This window comes from Sceloporus occidentalis, unplaced genomic scaffold (genome assembly GCF_023333645.1).
Source record: "Sceloporus occidentalis isolate IW3139 unplaced genomic scaffold, rSceOcc1.0.p SCAF_2, whole genome shotgun sequence".
Classification (NCBI taxonomy): Eukaryota; Metazoa; Chordata; class Lepidosauria; order Squamata; family Phrynosomatidae; genus Sceloporus; species Sceloporus occidentalis.
This window is the reverse complement of record NW_028316982.1, coordinates 93,086,403-93,111,190: the sequence shown is the minus strand read 5'-3', so window position 1 is coordinate 93,111,190 and position 24,788 is coordinate 93,086,403. Positions and strand designations below refer to the sequence as shown.

Here is a 24,788-nt window from a genome sequence, read left to right as displayed (position 1 = left end):
ATGGAGGATGAGACTGCTAAATAATGTGCTGGAATGGTAAATGGTAACAGGTCCAAAGAACATGTGAAATATCAGTGTTTGGCATTTAAACAACAACAACAACAAGGGTTTTGCCCCTCAAATTAGGTGATAGCACCATTCACACTCAATTTCAGATAGGCTTAGTCCAGGAGTGGGCAACCGTGGGAGGCTAGGGGGCCATATTAGCCCTCCAGGAAAGTGTGGAGGGTCACATCTCCCGCACTGTGTATGTATGTGCCTTCAAGTTTCCTGTTGTCTTATGGCAACCCCAAGCAGGCAAAGAATCCCCAGAGGTGGATTTGCCAGTTCCTTTATCTGAAATATAGCCCACAGCACCTGATATTGTTTAGAAGTCTCTTATTTAAATACTAACCACAGCTGACTCTGCTTAGCTTCCAAAGTAAGATGAGATCTGTTGGCTTTAGGGTATTTTGGCCACCTACCCACCAGCAGAAATCCATTTTTCAAATGCCTCCAAACTCTTCTAAGGAGTGTGGGGGCATTTTTGCCATAGTTTTAGCCCCCCTGGATCATACTAAGCCTAGGAACATTTCCTATTTACTTTCTCTCTCTTTTTTTAAAGGCCTCTTCCAGGCCTAAAATAGAGCCGGGGGGGGGGGGGACGTGGCAAAAATGTCCCCACACCCTCTAAAGGGCATTTGAGAACAAAAACAAAAGTTTTAAAAAATTGACACCTAAGGGCAATGGGGACCACAAAGACTGCTCTCGGTGCCTTGTGGAGTTTCAACATTAAATAATAGGTGCACAGCTATTTGCATTTTTTCTTATCTGTGGGTGCGGTGGAACTTACCTCTTGTGGATGGGAAGGGTCCACTGTATTTTTAAAGGGTACTTCATTGTGATTATTCCAGACAACATTCAAAATCTGTCACATTACTCATCACTTTGTTATTTATTATTTTAAAATAGTATTTAGGATTGATACGGGAATGCATGAAATTTCAGAAAAATCTGTTTCAACACCTCTTAAATTATTTTTAAAGTAACTAGAAACATTGCTCATTGCAACATAAAGGTAACTTCTTTCCCACTTCTTTCCCTTTTCAAATTACACTTTCCTTGTTACAAACAAAATACTTACTATTGGTAGCTACATTACTCACGACTTCCAAGCTCTGGTTTGAATCCTGTCACATGGAAGGCATATTGGTAAGAGGGATATAGGAACGGGAAGAATTTTCATTATTTTTCCCCACTAGGTTGATTAAATGGATTTCCTAATAATTAGGAAACCCTGTCAGGAAAAATAACATGAGAATTTTCACAATTTTCACTCACTAGTCAAATATGCCAAAGTATGCACAAAAATAATTCTTCATAAAAAAAAAGTATGTTTGCACAAAAACTCAGTTTTCTCAGTAGAAAGCCCTGTTTCCTGCACAGGAAAACCATTTTTTTCTGCACAAAAAGTGGGTGTTTTGCACAGAAATTCTGCCCATTTTTCTGCACAGAATAATTCCTCCACAACACTTCAGGATATTCAAATATGGGGAAAATACTGTGAAGGTTTTCTCCCATCATAGATAGGAAACTATTATCATTATTTGTCCTCACATGCAAAAATGAAAGAGTCAAAGATTTACATCCCTTAAAAGAAGTCTGTAGTTACCACACCTGCATAGAGAGGTCATGCTAGGCAACTGCACCTACATCACAAGCAAGCACTTACCTGGATAGGCACATGTGTGAACTGAATCCTAGTGGCCTATGCATGCCTGGAGATACTCAGCAAGAAATGGGGCTGAATAAAATTGTCTATTTACTTCCTCAACTGACTGACCATTTAAGTAAGATTACAAGGCAAGCAGAATCCAGCGTGGACTTGATTTATAGAAAAGTACTGTAGTTACAGTGCTATGGCCTGAATTCTGACTCAAATTGTTCATCCCAACCTACCAGGCAGAAGCCTCTGCAATCAATGGAGGTCTGTTCCCCAGCTGCATGGAAACCAGCTGGCTGCCATTTTCATACCTTCCTGTGATTCCATTGTGATAGTCCCAAATAGGATCTTTGTCTCAATTACCTCTTGCGCTGGAGATTGTTTGCATGGGACAGAGAGGTTAGAACAACAGCCAACTGCTTCCCAAGCAACAGGGGAATGGACCACCATCAATCACAGCAGCTGCTGCCTGGTAAGTGGAGACTGGTGGCCATTAATGGTTCCCATGTAGCCCCTAAACTAGGGGCAATGGAAGGACTATGACTACACATAGTCATGAGTCCATAACTCCAGATTACACATTTATAATTGGAATACAGGGTTCCAGACAGCTTCTCTTCTAAAATCCAGCTTCAGATTGAAACATCATTATTTCTACTTCACATTTCCAACAAATGCAGAGGATTAGGATTAGCAAAACCCTGGCACACATTGTATAATTGCCTACAGTTCACTAGGATGCATTTACAATATCTGCTTTCTCCAACAAAGGTAAATTCCTTCTGTAGTAACTTCAGAAGTTGATAAGTCTGCAGGTACCAAGTGATAGGCAGTTTACTCCCTTCCAGGCTGGTAGTGTAAATAGTATAGAAGACCAGTGTTTTATTTCCAAAGTCATTGTTGGATTAGACTTTTTCTGCTTGAGAGGGGAGGTATATAAATAGACTGAATATTAATGAAAATGTATCAAACAGAATTAAATATGAAAAAACATCTGCACTAAAAACTGACTTCTGAAGAATATGACTGGAAACAGTTAATATTTGGTAAGCTTTTCAGAAAAGCAGACAGGGTATACACCTTGCCAATTAAATTTACTGATTATCTCTTTAAAAATGCCTACTGTTCCAGATTTCCCAAGCAAGAATGTGAAGCTTGCCATAAATTGCCCATGAGGTCACTCAACAAGAATGCATCCACTGGATGGATGCTTCTATGAATTGCACAATCTCCCATGAATGACTCAGAATATTCATCTACTACTAGCTTTGATGTACGAGACCAAATTACAACTGAAATAAAGTAGCAGAAGTTTATGATTGTTCCATGTTTAGGGAAAACTGTCATTATACTTCCTTTGTGCCACATAAATCCTTACTTCAACATTGTTGAAACACACTGGCATTTTAAACAGAAATCTCATTTCTAAAATCTTTCAGCTGAGAACAGCCTTTGTATTGCTCTTATACTATGAATTGTTTTTTAGATGCTTTGGAGGACATTAACTGGGAGTCATTATTCTTTTGCTGGAGATGTTTCATCCATGGGGTTGCCATGAGTCAAAATTGACTCAAGAGCAGTTGACAACAAAATTCTTCCAAAGTTATATCTTAGTTGTTTATCAAATCTAGGTACATCATATCATTAAAGCTGATTCTGTGATATTTAAGATAAAATTAGCAACAGTACAAAACAGGTCTTCAGTAGAGTCTCTTTGCAAATGATGAAGACCCTTTTTTGAGTTAACCAAAGATCATATAAAATATACATGTTTATCCACTGTTAGGATATTCCAGGCAAGAGAAGTCAAGTGCAACATTAAAAGACTTACTGGACTACTGACATTATATTAAAAACAGTTTCATTGTCTATATGAATATCCAGCTTTCCTTCTTCATGAAAACAGCTTATTTTTGATTATGAGTATATCCATGTTCAGATTCCTAGAACTGTACTGAAAGTTACCTTAATTACATATTTTTTGATTTTTTAAAAAAGGAACTTCCTCCTTTTTCTTTTCTTCTATCCTTATTAGTTTTTCTAGCCTGTTTTAAGGATAGCAATTTGTTGAAATAGTTTGGTTGAAGGTAGGAGACTTCCATCATTTCTTCTACTAGGGCAGGAATCTTTAATAGCATAGTGTATGTAGCAAAATCTATCTTGGGAAAAGTTTAAAGTGGATGAATTCTTGGTATGGTGTCATCTCTTGCTATCGCTGTTTGCCTCACTACCCAGATGTTCCACATTTTTGTGATCTAATTCTCCAGTCACAGAATAAAGTATTGCTCCGTTTGTCCATCTTGGTTGCTGGGTATCAGTATCTCTGCCAGGAGACCTCCAGGGAGTCCGTTTGACTTTCTTTGCTAGCCTTGCACAGCAGAGTAACGTTGAGCTAAACATCATGGAAAATCCACAGAGCAGGAATGATGCAGTGTAGTTACCCGTTGTATCCACAAGCCAACCTGGAGAAAAGCATACATCTCTGTTAAGATACCATGTGATTTTTCACTCAGCCTTACTCTGGACTTATTCTTCCACGCCCTCACTGGTAAGCTATTTTACAGATTCAAAGACGTAGCTGTGTTCCTCTGGAAAATCAGTATGCAAAGAGATCTTGCAACACCTTTGAGACTAAGGGATGTACAGATTGGCAGAAAGGGGCGGCGAGACACCGCTCCTTTCTGCCCTGGATGGAGGCCATAGCAGACACGCAGTGAGGCCTCCAGGAGGCCTAGAAAAAACCCGCTCCATGTGCGCACATGGCGCGCTCATGTGCGATCATGATGTCCACATGGCGTGGTGCCGTTTGATCAATGCACCATGTGGACGTCATCGTCATGCGCCCCGTGTGGATGGGGGCATGGCAAGATGGCATCCACATGCTGATAGTAAGGCTAGGTGCATGTGGACACCCAGCCCTACCTAACTCTAATTTCGTGCTCAGGCCTGTACGATGTGCCGGTATGTACCAGGCCAAAGTTAGTAGCATGAGCTTTCACAGACTTGAGCCTATTTTCTCAGATGCATATGGTGGAATGGAAAGCCCTATACAGATTTGTCCCTGGGCTTTCCATTGCACCAAGCATTTGAGGAAGTAAGCTCAAGTCTACAAAAGCTCATGCTACTAACTTCTACCTTTTAATTAGTCTCAAAGGCGGTGCAAGATCCCTTTGTGTACTATTTTACTGACTGACAATTCACTGCAAATTGTATAAGGATGACATTTCCTGTCTTCTTGTTTCATAGCACTCAGAAATCTGAGTTCTTGAATACTCAGATATCATTCAACTACTAATATCCCAAAGAACAGTATTGAACAGCATAATCCCATTTGTGCAAAACCACATCTTGGAAATGATGGTCAGAATTCTCTATGGCAGTTACAAATACATAACCTAGAATTACACTGATGTAATCTTGTTGAGTAGTACAGTCTTGTTAACAGGTGCATGCATGCAAAATTGCTCATCTAACTAGAAAATCTAAGAAAAGTCTGCTAGCACACTGTGCATTCTATTTGAGTCAAAAATTCTCAAGAGGCAGCTGTATTCATCTATATGATTCTGGACATGATGTCTAACATATTCTCTCAGAGGAGCCCTACAAACCTGTGATGCTTTCTAAGGGGGTAGCCAAGTTAGTCAATCCACTGCATTACAATACAATACATTGCAATATTACAGCACAGAGTCCTGCATATCTTAAAGTCTAACATATTCATAATACCATGAGTTTTCTGCACTTTAGTCCACTTCATCAGATGCAGAATTTGTCCAAAATTTCAGATAGAAATATACAGTTACACAAAGTTGGGAAACCATATCTTGCAACAAATGCAGGATGCCAATTCTGTACCCACATCTACTATGGAAATATTATAGGCTCCAATAGTATCAACCACAAATTAGGGGCACATTTTCCAGATTCATTTATTGAATTTATATCCTCCCCCTCTCCCAGGATGGGACCATCTTACATCAGCAATGACCTTCTGCATTCTACACAGAGCCAATAGCCCAGTCTCTACATGAAAGGAAAAAAGGATATAAATCTAATATTAGATAGAAATGACAATATGCAAAAAAAATCCTTCAATGTACCAGGATATTAATTTTATAAATGTTCATTGTGGGCCAATGGAATGTCAATTAGAGGAAGAGATAGGTGAAATGCACTTAATTAGGAAGTTCAAGTCTATTACCAGAGATATGAATCTTATCACATTGTATATGTTAATTCCCTTAGTAAGTGACAGGATGTTTGTGTTATTATCAGGAACATTCTACTAAATGACAGAGGTCTGTATTAATAATGTAATTGTCACTGTTTATATTTAAACTGCACCTCTGTCTTTAATCCCATACTGTATGTACTGTATGAATATCTAAAAGTCTGGCTATCAGTCTGTACATCTGATCAAGTTAGGGTTGTCAGGCCAGACTATCCTGGGTCCTGAGATTTCAATACCAAAACTTTAAACCTAGAGGCCGCGAGGGCTGAATTACACTTGAGTATACTTGCATACAAAATAAGCAAAATAAAATAAAACTATGCTAATCTGTTTAATTTCCATGAAATTACACGAGTCAAATAATTCTGACTTTCTTGTCATAGATTTTGGGTTGCCCCATTAAAGAGGGCTGGCAGGGATTGCTGCTGTTGCTCTTTTTTTATTATCACACGAGTATAATATAGTGGGCCCTTGCTATCTGCTGGGGTTTGATTCCAGGATCCCCCAGTGGATATCAAAATCTGTGGATGCTCAAGTCCCATCATATACAGTGGAATAGTAAAATGGTGTCCCTTACATAAAATAGCAAAATCAAGATTTGCTTTTAGGATACACACACAAATTCAAGCCATAGAATAGATAGTTGAATCCATGGATACAGAATCTGTGGGTAGAGAGCCAATTGTACACAGCAAGTCTAGACATTATGGCACAGAAAACTTTAGCTGGAATCCTGTTGGAATCCAACTACAAATCTATTATCTAGATTTACACACTTGTGGCTGTTTCATATTCACAATCCCTAGGTACCCCTAGTTTATAGGCCACATAGGTACTGTGAAAGTTCCCAAGTCTCCACTTACTGAGAAGCAGTTGCTGTAACCAATGAGAGTCTGTTCCCCTGTCAATTGGTAAGGAGATGACTGATAGCTCTGGCATGAAGAGGAATTGTGACAGGGTCCTGAGACAGCTCACAGGAGGGGGCCGAAATGACAGCCAGTTGCTTCTTGAGTGAACCTCATCAATCCCAACAGCTACTACTGAGTGAAGTTTGGTAGGATCAGAAAGGGATTCACTGCATAGTACCTGTGTGCATATGCCTTAATAATAAATAAATGAATAAAATTTATTTTTATCCCACCCCTCTGCGCAATGCAACCTGGGTGGCTTACAGCAATATACATTCCATAATATAACCCTCCAAATCCACCCACCCCTTAAAATAAATTAAACCAATAACAATTAAAGCATACTTAAAAACAGTAGCAATAATAACAGATAGACAGTAACTGTAGCCAATCAGAGGTCAATTAGTTGGGTCTTCTTTTGGTAGCCGGGTGTCTATTCAGGAAAGGCCTGCCTCTTCCTCTGAAATATAGCCTCCCGCACACAGTATTTCTTGGTGGTCTCCCATCCAATTACTAACCATGGCTGACCCAGCTTAACTTCTAAGATCAGACAGGATCTGGTGGCTTTAGGATATTTATATACATTAATCCCCAACAGGATTCAGTCCATTGTGTGAGTCTGGATAACGGGGGATCATTAAGGATTTTATAGTAACAAGACAAAACGCAAGAGGCATTCTTTGGCAGTAACAAGAAGGCAAAGATAGGGGCTATTGATTCTTTCAGACACTTCAAATACCTTTCTATATTTCATTGGCTCTCTCCTAGTTCCTCTTTCTACAGTCTCCTGGTTTTCAGTACCAATTATAAAGGATATGCTGCCCCCTTGTGTTTGGTGTAAAAGAAAGGAGGCTTTTCATTCATTCCACTCAAGCTGAGATGGATGAATGAGTCAATTTCTGGCCTGTCAATTTTGCAGTCATTCATAAATGTGTTCCATCCTCTCGTTGCATAAACCCATGATTGTTATACTACAAAAACTTTAATTTAAAATGTGTTTATTTAATAAATAAATACATTTTAAATTTTACAGTATTTAAATATATAGCTTAAAACGCATTGTGACACCTCAAATGTAATATGGCCTACAATTTTGTGTAAAAATTAGTCATAGCCCAATACTCAAACCCAGTACATCATTCTGTATCAGAATGTACTGAGAACAGATTCTCCATTGCCTCCTATGAGAAATACCATGAAGAACTAGACAAGCTTTTAGTTTGATCCTAGTAGGACTTTGCTCATATTCTTATATATCCGTAAACCAATGATTGGCAGTGACTCTCCAGGCATTTATCTGGAGATACTGGGACCATCAACTTTAAAAGTATGAATGCTGACACTGAGCCTTTCATTGTGGACAAGTAATGACATACCTTAATATACAACTGCTGGCAGGAGCCTCCTGTTAATTTTCCCTCTTCTCCGTCTTCTTCTAAGTGGGATGGGAATTGTACACCCCTCCAGCTACTGTTAAACTGCAATTGTTAGCAGCCCATGGCGCTTTACAAACCACCCAAAAGGGCAGTCTGCTGGCACCCGTGTTTGCTGCGCGAGGGAATCGCAGCGGACAAACCACGCAGTTCCCCAGCGCAGCAAGAAGAACCTGCAAAAAGCTGTTGTGATGTCGCAAGGCACCAATGGCGCCCTTGCAAGGCACACAAGGGCGCCGAGATGTGCAGACGCTAGGCATCCGTCATGTCAAAATGGTGGCGCCCATCTGTATAGGGTGCCACTATTTTGTCACCCTCGTTACGTTCGAGGGGCAAGGCGCGTCAGGAAGTGCACCCCTCGCGCGTAATGACGGCACCCATTAGGGCCCGTCCGGAATGCGCCCTAGCTAAAATAACCAAATACTGGAGAAAGTATAGAGTCAGCCTTCCATAGCCAAGGATTCTTTATCCATGTGTACATCTATCCACGGCTTAAAAAATTCCAAAAATATATAAATTCCAAACAGCAAACCTTGATTTTTCTATTTAATGTAAGGGACACCATTTTACTATGCCATTGTATATAACTTGAGCATCCACAGATTTGGATTTCCATGGGGGGGGGGGGGGGTCCTGGAGCCTAACCCCAGTGGATACCAAGCACCCACGATAATTAATATCAGCTACTTAGATACAGAATTCCAGCCCAGGCATGAGAAATGATCACATCAGTTCTTCGTATACACTAAAAAGTCTCCTTGAAATGAATGTCTCTGCTAGAAATCATTGATTTTGCTGAAAAGTTAACTGGGGGGAGGTGGGTAACAAACTTATATTCGGACTACTTAATATCAACCAATCAGGTTAATATTACTTAGTATTAACCAAGAGAAAGGGAAATATGGTATTTACAATTTCTTTTAATCTAATTTTTTAAAATCCAATTTAAATAAAAACCAATAGATTTTTTTACAGAAAAAGAAAATTAAATTACTTATATTTATTCACCCTCTGTATCAGCATTCGTTCAACCCTCCCCCCAAACAAATCATGCCAAGATAACTCCATGATAGGTTTGTTTTAGGGTCACCATAAGTTAGAAATTATTCAAATGGACACAGCAACAAAAATAAGCATACACTGGCAAAGACTTGAAAGAAACAGGAAAAGCCATAAATTAGATTTCTGTGTCAACATCCTTGTGTATTACATTGATTCATACAAAAACTGACCTGCAACAGGAGGGCTAATTAGGTATGGTATTGCATGGAGGAAGTACACCATTCCAAGAGCTGATGATAAGGAAGAGGTGCCCACCACATCCGCTGTCACCACTGGGATTAAGGTGACATAGGCTCCATCAAAATACCCAAAGGTGAATGAAAAAGGCACAAGGAGTGGAAAGTTTTGGAGAACTGGAAGGAAAAGACAGCAGAGGCCATCCATTCCTACTGCAAAGAGGTAGCAAAAGTAACGGTACTTTTTCAAACACCTGCAAGGCATTAAGGAAGATAGGAAACAAAGAAAATGAGTCATGATAGATTCCTCTTCATTCTTCTTCATTTGTTATCAGCATCCTGCAGGTAGTGCTGACCTGGTAGCTACCCTTGCTTCCTTAACTTCCTTTTTAGGGTGGTTCCCACCCCTTTTAAAAAGATGTGGAACAGAAAAGCACCTCTGAGCACCCTTGTTTTGTATCCGCCTCCCAAAGAGGATATTTCCTTTCCATTTAAGAAGTCATAGCCTCCCCATTACACTGTCAGATTGAAAAAGCAGGACTGACAAAAGTACCACAAGAGGATTCCCTTATAGACCTGGAAACCAATTGCTCTTTTCAGAAATTAAGGAGTGATCCAATTTCTTCCTCAATCTTCTAAGTAGCTGATCCAAAATTGTTTAATAAACTTTTAAAACTTTAAAGGTAGTGGCAGTACAAAAACAGTGGTGGCAGTACTGCTCAAATGTCTGCACCTGCACACTTCCATTATTGGCTTCCACAAGGTTGTATTTACTTTTCTTTTATTGTTTTATTTGGTTAAAACATGAGTGGGGAAATACATGGAAAAGATGTGCTGAATGTGGCTTACTGAGGGCCAAATGCAACCTGCAATGCTGTCATCATTAAAAATAAAATATCAGCTCTACCATCTATCTCTAGAGGGGCAATAGATGTAAGGGTTCCAGTTAGGATTCCCTGGTGGATTCTCTCTCTTTGTCTTATCTGCTTTGCTACTCAAGGGGAAACTGCTGGGTTGTGTATATATGTTTGATTTCTGAAGATTTCATATTTATCATCTGTTACTTTTAAGCTGACTCAGAATCAACAACAATGGGCCACACTACACAATTACAGTGCTATATTTCACTTTAACAGACTTGGCAACATCCTATGGCATCCTGGAATTAGCAGTTTAGGGAGGATATAGTAGTTTGAGTGTTGGGCCCTTATCACACGAGCAAAATTTGAAGTTATCCCAGGGTCAATGTGAAGGCAATACAGGGCCAATCAGGGGGTTTCAATCAGGAACCATCTTAAACACAATCGGGGGGTCATTCCAGGGTCTTCCCCCCCCCCCCCGAATTTACCTAACCCTGGAATGACCCCCAATTGTGTTTAGGATAGCTCCTGGTTGTGTTTGGTGTTGTGTGATAAACAAACTTCAAACTTTACGTAACCCTGGAGTGACCCCGGAATGACCCCTGATTGTGTTTAAGATGGCTCCTGATCGTGTTTGGCGTCATGTGATAAACAAACTTGAAACCCCGTGATTGTCCTTCCATTGCCTTCACATTGCTTTCACATTGACCCTGGGATAACTTCAAATTTTGCTCATGTGATAAGGGCCTTGGACTAAACTCTGAAGACCAGGTACATCCAAGTCAGTCACGAGACCCACTGGGTGACCTTGGACAGTCACATCTTCTTAGCATCAGGAAAAGGCAAAGGCAACCCTCCTCTGAACAAATCTTGCCAAGAAAACGCCTTAGGGTTGCCATGCCAGAAATGACTTGAAGGCACACAACATCAACAACAAATTTAGAACTGACAGCAAGAAAGCTCTAGTGCCTCACCAGACTACAAACTTCATGATTCCATAAGATGTTGCCATGGCAGTTAAAGTGGAATATGGTGCTATTTTTGTGTACTGTCAATAGGCCCAGTGATATACCTTTACAAATTCTTTAAAAATCCTACTTGAAAAAATGGGGGGAAGTGTTTTCCTAAAGGTCTACATGGAAAGATAGTTTTTAAAAATAATTTATCCCTGTTATAGCACATAAAATTAATTAACAGCTTCTACTTGTTATAATTTTTCAAAAATAACTCACTGTGATAAATTGTCACACTTCTTATTACTTTTCTTTGACTTTTTGTCTGGTTTTTTTTGGGGGGGAACTAACTTTAATAAGAGGAATGGGAGAAAACTCTCAAAATGACTCTAAAAAATAGCTTTAAAAGTAAAAAGTGACTTTTTATACAAATCATACCAATATACCAGTTATACAAATTTGTATAAGTGTTATGCAAATGCAACAAGGTATAATCAAGTTATACAGTGAGCCCTCCACATTTGTTGGGGACCTAGTGCAAGAGGAAAAACTGCACAGGATCCTAGTGTAACTAGAAAAACTCAAATAACCTGAGAGAACACCTCTCTATGAATCTCTAGGACTTCCAGTGTGACTGGAAGGACAACATCTGCTAGATGCTGTCCAGAGAATTGTACTGGAGGACCCTACAAATGACTAGAAAAATGTGAAGTCGAAGGCTTTCATGGCCGGCATCCATAGTTTTTTGTGGGTTTTTCAGGCTATGTGGCCATGTTCTAGAAAAGTGTTTTCTTTAGGAATCTCTAGGTCCTCCAGTGCGAATCTATGGTCAGCTTCCAGAAGAGTCAAACTGGAAGACTTAGAGATTCCTAGAGAGAGCATATTAATCAAATTCATGAATATTCAAAACTGCAAAAGTCAAAGCTGCAAATGTGGAAAGCTGACTGTACAAAAACTTTATTCCAACTCATTACATTGCTTTTGAAATATAACTTGGTTACACCCTAATTTTCCAGAAGAGTGCCTCATTACAGGTAACTACCTTATTTTGTAACATGTTGCTTCCAAGCTCTGGGTCTGCAAGCCATACACTCCTGCACATTATCCTGCCTTTTTACACAGCACTCAGGTGTTACCTTCTGTCCGTGAGCCACCCAAAAGTGATGTTGCCGATAATGTCGACGACCCCAAGAATGGACATGAGGAAAGCCGCCTGCTGGTGACTCACTCCGACTCTCAACGCATAAGGCACCAGGTAAACAAAGAGAGGGCTGCAGCCATACGCCATAAATAAGACAGACCCTGCTAGCACCACAAAATCTGGCATCAGTAGAAAGTTGTATTCTTGCCATGAACACGGGCATAGATATTTGTGAGACCAGACTTTGATGAGAGGGGAGCAGACAGACCACTTCTTGAAGTCCTGCTTTTGTCCTTCTGGCTCAAACTCCTGTTCAGAGTATTCTGGAACATTTTTGAGGTCCTTCCCTGCAACAGGTCTCATCAAGGCACCACAAACACAGAGATTTAAAACAAAGCCTCCAAGGATGAGTAAGGCTCCACGCCAGGAAAACTGTTCAATCAGAAGCTGGACCACAGGGGCGAGGATGAAGGTACCAATGCCACTGCCTGACATGGCAATCCCATAAGCTAGAGCTTTCCGCTTGTTGAAATAGTTGCCCACCATTGCTATGGCTGGGGAATAAGAAAGTGCAAAGCCCAACCCTGGAAGTGAGACAAAACCACACACACACACACACACAAAATATAGGTTAGCAGCAAATCAATAGAGTTTGCAGAATATGATATGAATTGTAACATTCACTTTCAAAAGCATATGGAGAGAGAAAAATGCCATACTCTCAATACCTGAGATCTATCAAAGCTACTAGGAGGGAGGAATAGAATAGTTCATTTCTAGTTTGTGATGCTTTTATATGGGTTCATTCCTAACACTGTTCTGTCCCACTTCCACATTAATTGCAATTATTGCATTTGGAAAGGGGTTTTTTGAATCACTGTTTCGAAAAGTTTTGGAATATAGATCCCAGAATCCCCTAACCAGAATGACCAGTGAGTTTATTAAGTAATTATCATTCAGGAAACCTTTGTGGTCATTTTCTGGTGATGTAGTGAATAACTGGATTCTTACTTATGAAATACAGATACTAAGTCTGAATCTGATGTTCTGGCACACGCAAGCTATAAAAATTGATCTTTTTTGCTTTAGCAAACAATCTATTGGCGGCATGTCTACAAAACTATTATGAAACTGCAGGGGTCTAAGTACTAAGCTCACATCACCATAGCTACAATGCCAGTTTTAATAAGTCAGCAGTTTCAGCATAAACATTTCCACCCCTCATCTTTTGGGAAATGAACTAGAGAACAACAATAGAATGTTTTTGTTTTATTAAAGGGATGACTAAATTCTCTGGAAAGGAATCAGGGCAATGCAATCAGCAGAGAATTCTAGTTCATATGTAACTTCATTTAAACTTGCAAGGTTACTGGTACAACTACTTCACAAGACAGAAAGGTGAGTATAGCCTAAAAATGAAAATAGTATTTTCAGAGGCAGAATTCTATCTGCAGGCCTCAAAATGTGAGTGAGAATTCATGAGAAAAATTGGTTTCAGTGTACAAAAATACATATAATCATTAGTCAAAACTCCGATTTAAACACCAACATTTAAACAGTCACATGAACCAAGTAAACAATCTATTGAGTTTTGAATAATCTGCAATCAAATTTAATAGTTTAGGATTCTGAGTCAGAATTATTGTTTTCCAAAATTAATCTTAGTTTTATTCCTGTTATCTCCTTTGGGTTGGCTATGGTCCAAGATATTTCCTTCCTTGTTCCTCCAAACATCACCTTAAATACATTTTTCAGTATATGGCTTTGAACAAGTCTCCATCTTCCTTCCTTATTTTCTCAAAGTTACATAGAAAACTTTGTTGCATAGTTATATAGAAAAGTCAAATGGGCATCACTAAGTAGATAATTATTTCCTCCATGAATGTGATTGGCTAAAAGTGATTTGTGGAAATTCTCAAAGCTTCACTAGTAATAATAATAATAATAAGAAGAAGAAGAAGAAGAAGAAGAAGAAAATAATTTGTTGTTATAACTTCTTCCTTAAAGTTGTTCTTCACTTATGTGAATTTAATAAAAGTGGACGCTCACTCCAATGTTTACTTCAGTCAACTTGACAGCTGGCAGTCTGCCATCCTATTCGCATTGTTGGAGAATCCCAACCAACCTACTCCAGAGTTTTGGGAAATCCTCCACAGCCAGTATTGGGGAGGGACCAGGGGCTGAAGATAAGGGGAGAAGGTAGGAACTCCTGTGAGTTGACGTATGTGAACCTCATGCTAGATTCAGCCTTAATATGCCTGGGACATGCCATAATAAGACTACAGTTGGCTCTCCAAATTTGCAGCTTTGACTTTTGCGGATTTGATTATTTGCGGTTTTTATTAACATGTTCTCTCTAGGAATCTCTAGTTCCTCCAACACAACTTTGCCAGAAGTTGTCAGCTGACCATGGAGAACCTAGAGGTTCCTAGAGTCTTGGTTTTATCTTTGATTCTTCTCTGTCGTGTATCTCTCAGATCCAGACCACAGCCAAGGCTTGTAGATTCTTTTTGTACAATACTGCCAAAATCTGACCATTTCTCTCCGCCTCTACTGCCAAGATCCTGGTCCATGCCTTAGTGATCTCACGACTTGATTACTGTAACATCCTTCTGGCAGGGCTTCTTCTTTCTCACCTCCGTCCTTTAATTTCTGTCCAACATTCAGCTGCACGCATTATCACATCTGCCCACCGCTCTGACCATATCTCTCCTTTGCTGGCATCCCTTCATGGCTCCCCCTCCCTTTCCGCATTCAGTATAAGCTCCTGCTGTCGACGTTTAAAGCCCTCCATGGACTGGCCCCTCCTTACTTATCAGACCTTATTTCTCCTCACCTTCCCACTAGGACCCTCCGTTCTGGTAGTCAAGGTCTGCTGTCTCAGCTCTGCCCCATCCCAGATTCGCCCCTTTTCACTTGCTGCCCCTCACTCCTGGAACCTTCTTCCCCCACAAGCAAGAGCCATCACTTCTTTAACCAGCTTCAAAATGGAGTTGAAGACCATCCTGTTCAGAGAAGCGTTCCCAGGCATTGCTTAATTGTCACTTGCCTCCCTGGATGAAGATTAACCATCCATTATGAAGCCAAGCCCTCCCTCCAGTCCACCTGCCTTGGTCCAGGCCTTGGAGGTAGAGAGGAACTGCTGGACCTCATCCCCTTCCCCACCACTAGTCCCTTCTCCTTTTGTGTGGTGTCTTTTTAGACTGTAAGCCTGAGGGCAGGGAACCATCTAATTAAAAAGACTGTATGTACAGCGCTGTGTAAATTTACAGCACTTTATAAATAAAGGTTAACAATAATAATAATAATAATAATAATAATAATAATAGAGAAAACACTTCTCTAGGCATTTGTAGGTCCTCCAGCATGATTCTATGATCAACCTCAGGCAGATGTTGACCACAGAGTTGTACTGGAGGACCTGGAGGTATTCTAGAGAGGTATTCTTTTAGGTAAAAAGATGAGCGTTTTTTATCTGAGGTTTTCCACATTCACTGGGATCCTTCACCTGTAACTCCAGCAAATATGGCAGGCTCACTGTACAATCATATGCCTATTTATATATGACTTATTTTTATTGAATTCAGTGGGGCCTATTTCTCAAAACATAGACAAAGAACTTGGTCATTTCAGAATGTGTAATGCTTAGAGAAGACTGGTTGAACAGAACAACAGTGTTAACACCAGTAGTGATACTATTACCTGTAAGAACTCCTAGAGAAAGATAAAGATGCTCCAGGCTCGTGGCAAAAGAACTCAAGATAAGTCCCGCAGATGCAAGCAATCCTCCCAGCATGATGCCCACTTGGCATGATAGATGATTGCTGATAAAACTTCCAAGTGGAGCTTAAAATGAAAATGAAAGAAATTGGTATTGCATATGTATACTTTCACATGGCCAAGTTGACCCACAAGTATCTATACCCCACAAGAAAATGCTGATTGTTCTGAAATTTCAGAATGAGGATTCACAGAATACTGCAATGGACTCTGCCATTCTCCATATATCTTTCAGTCTTGCTTTACCACACAATTAAGGTCCAGCTATGGGCAGCTAAAATTTAGATGCACCCATTTTCTCCAAATGTTTGGGGCTTCAACTCCCAGAAGCCCTGACCAGCATGGTCACTCATAAAGGATAATGGGAGTGGTAGTCCAAAATATCTGAAGTGTCATTCACTGTTCCTAATTTGACAATCTGTGAGAACCTTAAACCCCTCATTTGTAAATTGATGATAAGCGCTTTCCTTGTAAAGTTCCATTCAGTAGCTTCCGCAACTACAAGGCAGAGCTTGTTTCCATGAAATGGATTTCTGAGTTTTAAAGAGCCTCTTATCTGTGATCTCCATTCACTGATCAGAGATGAGAGCAGAAGCAACATGAAGATCTGATAGGGACTCCCCACATCCAGAGATATTCCACAAGAAACCTCTTTACCTAACAAAACTGTGGGACATGCAATTAAGTCAAATGTTTGGGAGAAGAGGTTTGGTCAGACTAGTATTGCTTCCGACAACCCAAAACCAGAAGATATATCCATTAAGTTCTGATTAATGGTGACTATGTAGTACAATATAAAAGAAAATGTACAATATATTGTGCACATGCTTAATCAGAAGCAAGTCCCAACAATTTTAAAGAGACTTGCTCTCTTTAAAAAATTATACAATTACAACTTGAAAGCCAGTGTAGTGCAGTGGTTTGAGCGCTGGACTTTAGGACACTAGGAGATCAGGGTTCAAGTCCTGCTTGGCTATGGAAGCCCACTGAGCGACCTGGGGCAAATCACACTCATTCATCTTCGGAGGAAGGTAAAGGCAACTCCCCCCCTCCCCCAAACAAATATTGCCAAGAAAACCCAGTGATAAGTTCACCTTAGGGTTGCTATAAGCTGGAAATGACTTATACACAACAACAACAACAACAGCTTAAAAGCAGTTTCACACATACAAATGATTTGAATGCTCACCACAAAGCATTGTAGCACAGTCTACAATGGAATGGATCCAAGCTGTCCGGGCATAATCTTGAGCAAAGTAAGTCTGGAACTCTACGAAAAAAATAGAAATACACCTGGAAAAGAAAGACATTAGATCTATAGATCCATTGATATGACAGACACTTTCCTGAGAGTCTTTTAAGAAGTGTCCAACATAAATATTTTTGCTCCTCAGTTACTGAATTGCCTTGGACTATATCTGAATCCAAGGCCTGATATGTTGCTTCAGGGAGACAGCACTACATTATCATGTTATTGTGGCACCTTTGAGACTTAGGGGCTATGCAAACAGCTCCTAAGGGGCAGCCTCCAGCGTCCCCTTTTACAGCCACATCAGGGCCACAGGAACCACACGCCACGGCCCCAATCTGGCCTTTGCAGGACGCAAAAAGGAGCCACAAAATCAGCTCTTTTTGCGCCCTCCAAAGGGCATGATAGCCGCAGCATTGCGGCTTTACACCGCTCCTTCAGTGCTGTGCCAGAAGTGTGCTGTGATGCCGCACGCTGTGTGGAGCAATGCATGGTGTCATGCTGCCCTGGGGCGGAGTTGGGACATGTATCATGTGGACACTATGCCCTGACTCTGCTCCCAAGCCAGCCTTTAAGGCTGGTCTGCACAGGGCCTAACTAAAGAAAGAAGTTGGCAGCATGAGCATTCATAGACTTAAGTCTACTTCCTCAAATGAATCTGAGGAAGTAGACTTCAGTCCAGGAAAGCTCATACTGTGAACTTCTTTCTTTACTTAGTCTCAAAGGTGCTACAAGATCTCACTACATACTGATTCTACAGACTAACACAGCTATATCTTTGAATATTATCATGTTGTGAGAGTTACTGAAAGCCTTATCACACAAGAAAACAAAGCCATAACAGAGCCAGAGAGTAACGGCTTGCTGCCTTACCATATAACGTCACAGTGCTTCAGTTCTCTTCCTGCAGGAGACGGTCATCAAAGCAAGTATTTTATTGAACAGATTTCCTTGTTAGGAGAAAAGACTCACTTTGGTGACTATCAGCTGTGGGAAGAGAACAATATCATATGGTAAGGTATAGAGAAAGCTGCTACTCTCTGGATTTCTCTCTGGTTTTTAACAACACAATTGCTTTGTCTTAGTATGCTCACTAATTGTGGGAGATATAATCAAAAACCCATAGAAGGTGAAAGGTTCACAATCCCTATCTTAGCCCTAAGTGTAAGCTTCTGGAAGCAAGCTCAAGGGCAGAGACTCCAGACATGTGTTAAGTTCAGGTGCATTGTTAATATACTTTATTAGATCTTATTTACTGCCTGTCTTCTTCCCAGAGATGAGACTCAAAAATTAATGTTAAAATGTAATTAAACTTTACAGAGAAGTTTTAAAAGTTATAATATATCTGTTAAATATGCACAAAATAAACATAATATAGCACAGGATTAAAAGTCCTTTCCTTACAAAATAGTCAACACCCATATAAGGAAGAATATGATTCCTCAGACAGTCTGGACTAGAGTTTTACAGATCATAACTAGCACTTTGGATTGTGCCTGGAAACAAGCCAGTTATGTGTTTGGAAGAACAAGGAAACACCATCCAAAATCCATTTCCAACTACCAACTAGAGTAGATTCACTTTATTGTGGTTAAATGTCATTAGGTGGACTTCAGTTTAAGGTGACCCTATGAATGAAAGACCTCCACATCATCCTGTTATCAACAGCCCTGCTCAGGTCTTGCAAATTTAGGGCCATTTCTTCCCTGATATAGGGGCAGTGCAGACCGGCCATTAAGGTGGACCTGGAGGTGGAGTTGGGGCATGGCCTCTATACGACACATGCCCCAACTCTGCCCCCATGGTGGCGAGATGTGGCATGCCACTCCACATGGCGTGTAGCATCACGCAGTGCCAAAGGAGTGCCTCAAAGCTGCGGCTATCATGCCCTTTCCAGGGCACAAAAAGGAGCCGCTATCGGAAAGGCCACATTGGGGCTGCAGCATGCAGTTGCTGCAGCCCCAATCTGGGGAAGATGGAGGCAGCTGCAGGACGCCCCTTCAGGGGCAGTCTGCACAGCCCCTGAGTCTATCCATCTGGAATGCATTCTTCCTCTTTCCCTGCAGCCTTCTACCATACCAAGCATCATTGTCTTTTCTAGCAAGTTATGTATTGGTATGTTCAAAATAAGACAGCTATTCTTCTTGACTTCTAGGGACAGTTCAACCTTGATTTGCTCTTGGACCCATTTATTTGTCATTTTGGCAATCCATGCTACCTGCAGAACTCTCTACCAGCACATTTCCAATGAGACAATTTTCTTCCTATCAGCTTTCTTCATTGTCCAGCTTTCACAACCATACAGATAAACAGGAAATACGGATGGCATGGACAATCCTGACTTTAGTGTTCAATAATATGTCCCTCTACACCTCACTGCAGATTCCAATGCATCAATGTAATGTACCTAAGTGTGGCCTTACTAAATTCCCAGTGATCTAATGGACATATCATAGCTAGAATTAGCAATTGGATTTAGGCTATTTAGGTGGGTTACAGACCGCCCTCAAGCGGCCGTTCCCCCGCCGCCGCCATTCGCTGTGGAGGGAAGCCCCAGCGGCCAGACCGCAAGGCTTCCCGGCGCAGTGAAAAAGGAGCGCCAAAATGGCGCTTCTTTTCAAAATGCGGAAGTGGTGCCGCGATGGGCAAAGTGCGCCCTCGTGGCGTCACTTCCGCTGCAAAACGTCTGGACGCTATGCGTCCAGGACATCAAAATGGTGGCACCCATGTGGATGGGTGCCACCATTTACGACGCGCTCTGCACGTGTTGGGGCCAGGGCCGGTTAGGAAGGGGCGACTCTTCCTAACCCTTACACGCCCCTTCCTAACCTTAGCACACACGGAGCGTGTTGTAAGTGGCGGTTTGTAACCCGCCTCTGTGACATCTTTGAGAGCCGGAAGGCAAAGGCCTTGGCTGACCAGGGTGAAGCAATGTGCAACTTGGTGCACTGTTGTTCCAGTATGTAATGTGTATTTTAAGTGTTTTAATGGCTTTAATTTTCAGTGTTTTGAAAGTACAGTAGTGTTTTCACTGAATTGTGGGATACAAATAAAATAAAACCAATCAATAAAATATAGCCTGTCTTCAGTCTACACTACTCTGTCCAGCACATATCTGAAAGAGGTAGAGTCCCATGCGTGTTTCTTTCCATTTTAGACCAATAAACAAGATTCCACCTAGAAGAACTGCAACTGTTGCAGAAATCTACTCTTCCAAATGGCCAATTGCTCATGCTTAATGAAAGAGTTTCTTCCACAACACGATACAACATTCACTGGAAAGTTTTCCTCTCTGCAAAATAAGTTGGGGCTGTCTTTCTGTCCAAGTCGCTTTAAATCTCCTTCTGCAATAATAATAATAATAATAATAATAATAATAATAATAATAATAATAATAATAATCACAATTTGAAAATAAAATTGTTCTTTATACAGGAGACTTTTTATACTGTTGAGTTCTTTCTGCTGAAAAAAGTTGATTGCCTTTTTTATTTAGCCCTTCTCACTGATTTTGTGGTTAACAAAAATAAACCCCAACAACCACTTGTCAGGAGGATGTTCAGATAACAAATAACTGTGTGTGCCATTTCAGATTCAGTTGTAGGGTGAGAACAGAGGATTGGGGGAGAGGAAAGTTTTTATAAATTGGTTCCAAAAATAGTAGGCAAAGCTGTTCCAAGAAATGTTGCTACCTGACGCAAGGCATAAGATGCTTCCACACAGAAGCAAATTGACAGATGAATTTTACTTCAATATTATTGATGTGTGAAATGGTTTGAGTGTTGGACTAGGGATCTGAGAGATCAGAGTTCAAATCCCCGCTCAGCCATGAAAACCCACTGGGTGGCCTTAGGCAAATCCCACCTCAGAGGAAGGCAACGGCAATGCCCACTGAACAAATATTGCCCAAAAAAAAACCCCACTCCTCTGAGACAAGTTCACCTTAAGCTGGAAATTAATTGAAGGCACAAAACAACAAATTAATGATGGGGCAGTGCCCTCCACTGCACCTAAATGCAGTATGATAGCTGCACCACAGCAGGCTTTGTTGTTGTTGTGTGCCTTCAAGTAATTTCCGTCTTATGGCAATCCTAAGGCGAACCTATCATGGGGTTTTCTTGTCAAGATTTGTTCAATGATTGCTATTGTCTTCCCCTAGGGCTGAGAGCATGTAACTTACCTAAGGTCACTACTTACAGGCTTTGTAACATCCAGGCCATGCAAGCACACACACACAGCTCTGTCCTTGAACATTATGGCATGACAGCATTAGCAAGCTAAGGCAGGTACCTCGCTCACCTACAAAGTAGGGCCAACGCCTGGGTGGAGAAGAAGGGATGCAATGGTTCATGGTATTTCCTACTTAAAATATGATGAGTATGATCCCTTTTGGTTTGCAGCAGATCAGTAACAAACTGCACAATCCATTACTATCAAGAAATAGATTTAAAGTGTCTTCAAGCAACGAAGACACCAGTGAGGAAGAAGGGCAGAGTTGCTTCTCATGGATTAAATCACAAGTATTAGTAGATCATGATCAGGTTATGTACTGCACACCAGCTAGATTCTACTTTCTCTAGCAAGACTAATTTACTTTTTTTAAAGAAAGGCAGACAATCTAGTTCAGCGTTTGTTAAACTTTTTACCCTCAAGCAACCCCTTGAAATAATGTTTCAGGCCTCAGGGAGGCACTACATAAAAATTATTATACCTATAGCTCGAAAAAGTATTATTGTCTCACAGAAACCCTAGCAACCTATTGTGGAAACCCACAGAATCAATAAAGGTTGATATCTGAGGTGGAGAACAGAATTAATAAATAAAGGAAGAAATCATTGAGAAAATCATGTCACAGGCCAAATTTACAAGGTGACTCTAAATTAGAAAAAACTAAAATACTTCCTCAGTTACAGCTGCATGAATGTCCCATTTTCTTGAACAAATATATTTCCTTATTTTGGTTTAAGTGCTAGGAAATTCCCTCAAGTCGACATATCATCAGGAGAAGAAATATATATTTTACTGGGATAGAATTATAGACTGGAAGTGTGCTTTGAAGGTCAAACTTTTGATTGCATTGCATTGCAGATTGCATTGCATGTTGTAATGCATGTTGCATTGCATCTGCAATGCAATGCAGGAGGCAACAACAATATCCCTGGCTGATACTCCCCTTACCACCACCTCTGAACTACCTTTAGACATGAGGGAACTTCCCAAGACAGTTTTGAGAACAGCAATGAAAAAGGGATCTACATGAACATTTTACATGTATACATTGTTGCTTTTTACATACAACACCTGATATAATTTTCTTTTTAAAGAAAAATTTAACAGATGTACAAATTTGGGTAGAACAGTTCTGTCTCCAGACAGAACTACACTAAAAGTGAACACTGGCCTCTTACTATTTTTCTCTTTCTATTGTGAAGGAAGAGAGTATCAAATATTTTCTGAATGCTTACGATACTTGGAGAGTGTTTATATAGAGAGAAGGGGCCTTCTTGGGTCACTCTTCTCTCTCCTTAAGGAGAGTTCTTGCAAAGGTTACTATGAGTGAATGGGATTGCACAATAAATGTGACACACATAAATGGGGTCACTCCAGTCGTCAGGAGCTTGCAAAATGTAGGGCAACACAGGCCATATAACACCTTACTAAATTGACATGCAGTACCTTCTTGGCAAGATGAATCCTTAAAGGGGTTCAGTGTCAAAGAAGCATCTTGAAAATCAGCTCCTTAAATCAGCAGTATTAAGTGTGCTCACATATTATTATGAACAGGCACATTCACACTTTATTTACATATGTTCATGTACTGTTCATGTCCTTTAAAATCATTTGGAGAGAAAACACTTTGCTGAAAGTCTTCTTCTTCCCTCTGTACCACCCTGGATTTAGAGAATCATAGAATTGGAAGAGACCACAAGGGTCATCCAGTCCAACCCCCTGTCATAAAGGAAATCACAATCAAAGCACTTCCAACATATGGCCATCCAGCCTCTGTTTAAAAACCTCCAAAGAAGAAGACTCCACCACTCTACGAGGAAGTGTATTCTACTGTTGAACATCTCTCACTGTCAAAAAGTTCCTCCTAATGCTGAGATGGAATCTCTTTTCCTGTAGCTTGAATCAATTGCTCCAAGTCCTATTCTCTGAAGCTGCAGAATACAAACTTGCTCCATCCTCAATATGACACTTCCCCAAATTCTTAAACAGGGCTATCATATCACCTCTTAACCTTCTCTTCTCCAGGCTAAGCATACCCAATTCCCCAAGTTGCTCCTCCTAAGGGCATGGTTTCCAGACCTTTCACCATTCTGGTCGCCCTCTTCTGGACACACTCCAATGCAAAGGAAGGTCCATTCCGTGTCCCATGATGCACCAGAAGAAACAGGTAAGAATGCCTAGTGGTGTCAAACTTGGAGGGGTACCTCGTTTTTTGATACAAGCCCAAAGGAATCCCACCAAAGACTTTTCATCGAATAGAGGAAATTCTGCAGCTTTCAAAGGCATTGTGCAGATTTTTTTCACAATAACAAATTTTGAGTGTGGCTTTAGCCAAGCAATCTTGCTGTTCAAGTATTAGACAGCCAAATTAGACCTTTTCTTTAATGACTTTGTTACACACACACAGACATACACAATTGTACACAAAATGGTTTTACCTTGTCACAGCTCTAGTGCAGATAGTTACAAGGAAGCAACCAATCACAACCATCCACCCCCAGCCACCATCCGGAGGAGAAGCGCTTAAACCTTTCCTTGCTGCAGCCATGGCTGTGATGGGGAAACTTTCTTTTGGTCCAGAGTCACTCTGTAAAACCAATGCCAGTTGACAGGCAAGGTATGCATGGAATGTTACCTGGTGCAAGGATTATTTGACATCTGAAACAAGAAAATAAAAAAAGCATTAGGAGAAAAAATATCAAAGCAAATGGCTCTTTGTTCTGCAAAAGGTCACTATCAAATAGTTCAATGGTGCCTCTGCTTTATTGTTTAAAGTTAAGTTTTATTTTTAACCTCAAGGCTTCCAGAATGCAAATTCTGTGCATTGTTCAGAACAGCTGACTATGGGCCATATTCTTTGATTTAATCCAGTCCCTCCATTGATCTTGTTTTGCATTCACATCACCAAGGACAGACTGAATCTTTATAACTAGCAGAATTTATACCATAAGAAAGTTTTAAAATCCTCTATCACCTAACAAACAATTCAAAATGAAAGAGAATAGACAAAATTGAAAGCCCTTGTGTTTCAATATATCAAAGAAAGTAATCAGTCCTTAAAAA

General features: G+C 40.5%; 1 protein-coding gene across 1 annotated transcript; it reads right to left on the bottom strand.

Moving 5' to 3' along the window:
• Positions 1 to 3,673: 3,673 nt before the first annotated feature.
• SLC16A12 (solute carrier family 16 member 12) lies at positions 3,674 to 24,354 on the bottom strand. The gene is made up of 6 exons (XM_089507857.1): positions 24,164 to 24,354; positions 17,436 to 17,539; positions 16,169 to 16,312; positions 12,462 to 13,050; positions 9,507 to 9,766; positions 3,674 to 4,164 (listed from the first exon to the last, which is right to left on the bottom strand). Exons 1-6 carry the CDS (start codon positions 24,271 to 24,273, stop codon positions 3,902 to 3,904), a joined length of 1,470 nt encoding a protein of 489 aa, XP_089363983.1. The 5' UTR covers positions 24,274 to 24,354; the 3' UTR covers positions 3,674 to 3,901.
• Positions 24,355 to 24,788: the final 434 nt, after the last annotated feature.

Excerpts from the sequence above, each read along its gene's own strand:
- SLC16A12 (XM_089507857.1), bottom strand. The coding sequence starts at position 24,273 with ATGGCTGCAGCAAGGAAAGGTTTAAGCGCTTCTCCTCCGGATGGTGGC. Across the intron at positions 16,313-17,435 it reads CTGTGCTACAATGCTTTGTG|CTCCACTTGGAAGTTTTATC; the intron begins GTGAGCATTCAA and ends TTTCATTTTAAG. Across the intron at positions 4,165-9,506 it reads AATTAGCCCTCCTGTTGCAG|GTTGGCTTGTGGATACAACG; the intron begins GTCAGTTTTTGT and ends GCTTTTCTCCAG.